Genomic DNA, 3,627 nt, shown 5'->3' with positions numbered 1-3,627 from the left:
CCCCCCCCCCCCCCCCCCCCCCCCCCCGACCAATGAACGGGATACTTAACCACCACATACCATCAAAACAGCGCTACAAGAAAAGAGGCTCCACATTGCACCCCTCCTCCTGCTCGCAATGCCGCATTGGATCTTTATGTAGGATGCTTTTGCCGTAGGGTCCAAACTGATGTGATCAACAAACATGATGGCATACGTCAATCTCAGCCATACTGAAAGGAAGGCCAAAGACAGGCTCAGGAACAATTCCGATATCAAAACTAAAGAGGCAGGCGAAGAAGAAGAAGAAGAGGAGGGGGAGGAGCAGGAGGAGGATTTAAACCACGCCCTTCACTCAGAGTCTCAGACTACTTTCCCTTCCTCTCCCCACAACAGACACCCTGGGAGGTAGGTGGGGCTGAGAGAGCTCTGACAGAAACTGCTCCTGAGAGAATAGCTCTGAGAAAACCTGTGACTGACCCAAGGTCACCCGGCTTCATTATGCTGTATGCTGATTTACTGCTCACCCTCTACTTATATGTATAGACTGCTAACTTCCATTTCATTGTATCTGAAGAAGTGTGTGTGCATCCAAAACCTTTATTTATTTAATTAATTAATCTATTTATTTATTTATTAAATGGGGGGGCAAACAGTGGGAGGGCTTCTAGTGTCCTGGCCCCATTGGTGGACCTCCTGATGGCACCTGGTATTTTTGGCCCCTGTGTGACACAGAGTGTTGAACTGGATGGGCCACTGGCCTGATCCAACATTGGCTTCTCTTGTGTTCTTATGTCTGGTGCTCTGTAGTCTTGGTGCTTGGGGGGGGGGCAACAGTGGGAGGGCTTCTAGTGTCCTCCTGGCCCCACTGCCGGACCTCCTGATGCCACCTGGTATTTTTGTCCACTGTGTGACCCAGAGTGTTGGACTGGATTGGCCATTGGCCTGGTCCAACATTGGCTTCTCTTATGTTCTGATGTCTGGGGCAAATGATGCTCTGTCTTCTTGGTGCTTGGGGGGTGGGGTCAACAGTGGGAGGGCTTCTAGTGTCCTGGCCCCACGGCTGGACCTCCTGATGGCCCCTGGTATTTTGGGCCCCTGTGTGACACAGAGTGTTGGACTGGGTGGGCCTTTGGCCTGGCCCAACATTGGCTTCTCTCATGTTCTTATGTTCTAGGCTGCCCTCCCCTGTGAGCAGGGCTCAGGGTGGCTTACAACAGAGATACACAATAAATATGTAAGTAAAAAAAATTAAATGCAGCAAAAGAAAGACAATAGAAAGCAACAGTCCTTAGTCACACTGATCAGTTCCAAGAAGGCTAGCAGTCAGAATTCCTGGTTTAGCAGATAGACCTCCCGGAAGAAACTTGTAAAAGAGGGGAGGGGGAGACATAAAGGGTAAGAGGCCTATGCGCGTGCCGGGTCACATAACTCTGCCATCGCTGTCCTGAACCGAAAGATTATACCTGGAATAAAACTCTGTTGGTCTTAAAGGTGCCACTGGACTCAGAACTTTTTTCACCTAAATACTACTCTCTGTGAGCATTTGAGTTCTCCAGAACTGGTTGATGAAAAAAGATTTAATGGGGGGGGGGAGTATAAGAAATAAAATGTTTCAGGTCACAGCCATGTAGCCGTTTATCTGCTCTTGTTTGGAACATCCTGCTTCTTCTCTCTGTGTCACAGCTTGGGGAACTCCTACGAGATAATGACTCAGCCCTACCCCACCTTTCCGAGTAGATATAAATTACCTGCCTGCCATTTTCCTTCTCACCTTGACCCAGAGAGTCCTCCATCTTTCTGTGTTATACCTCTGAGGATGCCAACCGCAGCTGCTGGCGAAACGTCAGGTCCTACAATGCCAAGACCGCGGCCACACAGCCCGGAAAAATCTACAACAACTAGTGAACTCCGGCTGTGAAGCCTTCGACAACTTAGTGACTGTATTATTGTAATGTCTGGAGCCATTCTGTAACAACATGGTTTGACCACTGAGGAAGGCCTGTGGACCAAAACGCATTTGGTCAGGGTCAATAATGGTCTGTCTTTGGGATTAGCGTATGATTTTTTTTTCTGAACTGAGGCTATTTTTTGGGCCTATATTTGTTTTTTTTTATTGAATTTGTAATAAGTAAATGGATATTTTCTTATATTTGGTAATATTTGTGCTTCAAGTTTAGACACAGATTTATTGGGCCCTTATATTCTGATTTCCTTAACCAACTCCTCCTCCTCTGCCGGAAGAGCAGGTCCAAGGGATCCAAGTCAATGAATTCAGCGATCTGGGAAGGGAAAAATCTGAAGACTCCGGTTCCGACCACAGCTTCATATTCTCTATTCGTTTCTCTCTCTCAGGCGCTCCAGAGAAGGCAAAGCCCCCACAGATCCGCTCTCCAAACGACCTCGTTGTCTACGAACTCCCAGCAGGTAAGACTCTGCAAGGAGGCGTCCATCTTCTGCATTCAGAAATCCACAAATCTCGTTTCCTTTTTTGGAACCACGCGGCTGCTTTGGGTTCGGTCATGGTCTGAACTCGTCTGTGGTGGCAGCTGAGAACCTCCGGTATCGGCGCAGCAGCGGGGAGAAGAGAACGGCTGAAGTTTGAGAGGGTCTGGCCTTGTGTGTAGCCCCTGTGATTTCCTTTTGGCTCTTGCTAAGTTTCTGAGTCACCTGGGAGGGTGGCCGGCAGCTGCTCCCGAGCTGGGCCGGGCCGAGGTTTTTTTGTGCCCTGGGAGGGGCTACCTTCTGGCCCCCCCTGCTGGTGCCCAATTACGGGGTTACCAACCTCCAGGCGGGGCCTGGAGAGAAGGAAGTCCCCGATCTGCTGCAGCCGGTGGCAGGCTCTTGGCCCAGGAATTCAGTGCCTCTGCTGCCGTGGGCCAGCCCAAGTACCCATCCAGGCGGCTTGTGGGGAGCCGCTGGGATCCCCCTCCTCCCCTGACGGCCAGTCAGCAGGCCCCTGCAGCCACGCACGCCGCTCTCTTCCCTTCCCTGTGCTGCCTGGCGCCGAGGGGGCCCAGGAGGCGGAGAGCGAGGTGAGCGGAGGGGTGGCGCGTTGGAGGTGGCCGGGCGGCTTGGGGCTGCCGGTGGCGGGCCAGTCGTCGTCCTTGTCTCGCCGGGGGTCTGCGACGACTGGCTCTCCAGGGGAGGCTCTTCCCCACCTGCACCCGAGGATACCAGCGGGAGGGGGGCTCTCGAGGAGGCCAGCAGGGAGTCAGGCCAGGGCAGCCTTGTCTGCGCGGACTGGCAGCAGCTCCCGGAGTCCTTCCCGGCACCTGCTGGCTGGCAGGGCCGGCCGGCCGGGGCCAGAACGCACCCCATCCAGGGCCCACCGCCCTATCCAGGACCCGGCGCTCTAGGCGAATGCCTAGTTCACCTAGCAGGTGAGCCAGCCCTGCTCCCGAGAGAATGTTTTCATTCACACCCTCCTGAGTTCTTCCCTAGAAAGCTGACTTGTTTTCTTCCAGGCGCAAAGTCTCTCAGTCAGGGGTCATTTCGTAGAAAAAGAGGTGCAGGAGCTCATTAGCATAACTCCTTCGCATAACTTATTTGCATATGCCACACCCCCTGACATCACAGGAAGTGTGTCAGAAGGCAACACCCACCGCTCAGGCTCCACTGGACTGTTTTGGATTGCTAGCTATCGGG

General features: G+C 52.9%; 1 protein-coding gene across 1 annotated transcript in view; it reads left to right on the top strand.

Annotated features, from left to right (window-relative positions):
- The window catches only part of IL1RAP (interleukin 1 receptor accessory protein), a 125,093-nt gene that overhangs the window by 91,965 nt on the left and 29,501 nt on the right, over positions 1 to 3,627 (top strand). The window contains exon 6 of the mRNA XM_015414877.1: positions 2,335 to 2,406. Within this exon, the coding sequence (XP_015270363.1) occupies positions 2,335 to 2,406 (72 nt within the window). The remainder of the gene's footprint in view (positions 1 to 2,334; positions 2,407 to 3,627) is intronic.

This window comes from Gekko japonicus, unplaced genomic scaffold (genome assembly GCF_001447785.1).
Source record: "Gekko japonicus isolate JY-2015 unplaced genomic scaffold, Gekko_japonicus_V1.1 scaffold2415, whole genome shotgun sequence".
In the NCBI taxonomy this organism is placed as follows: domain Eukaryota; kingdom Metazoa; phylum Chordata; class Lepidosauria; order Squamata; family Gekkonidae; genus Gekko; species Gekko japonicus.
The sequence above is the reverse complement of the archived record's forward strand: the minus strand, read 5'-3'. Positions and strand labels throughout refer to the sequence as shown.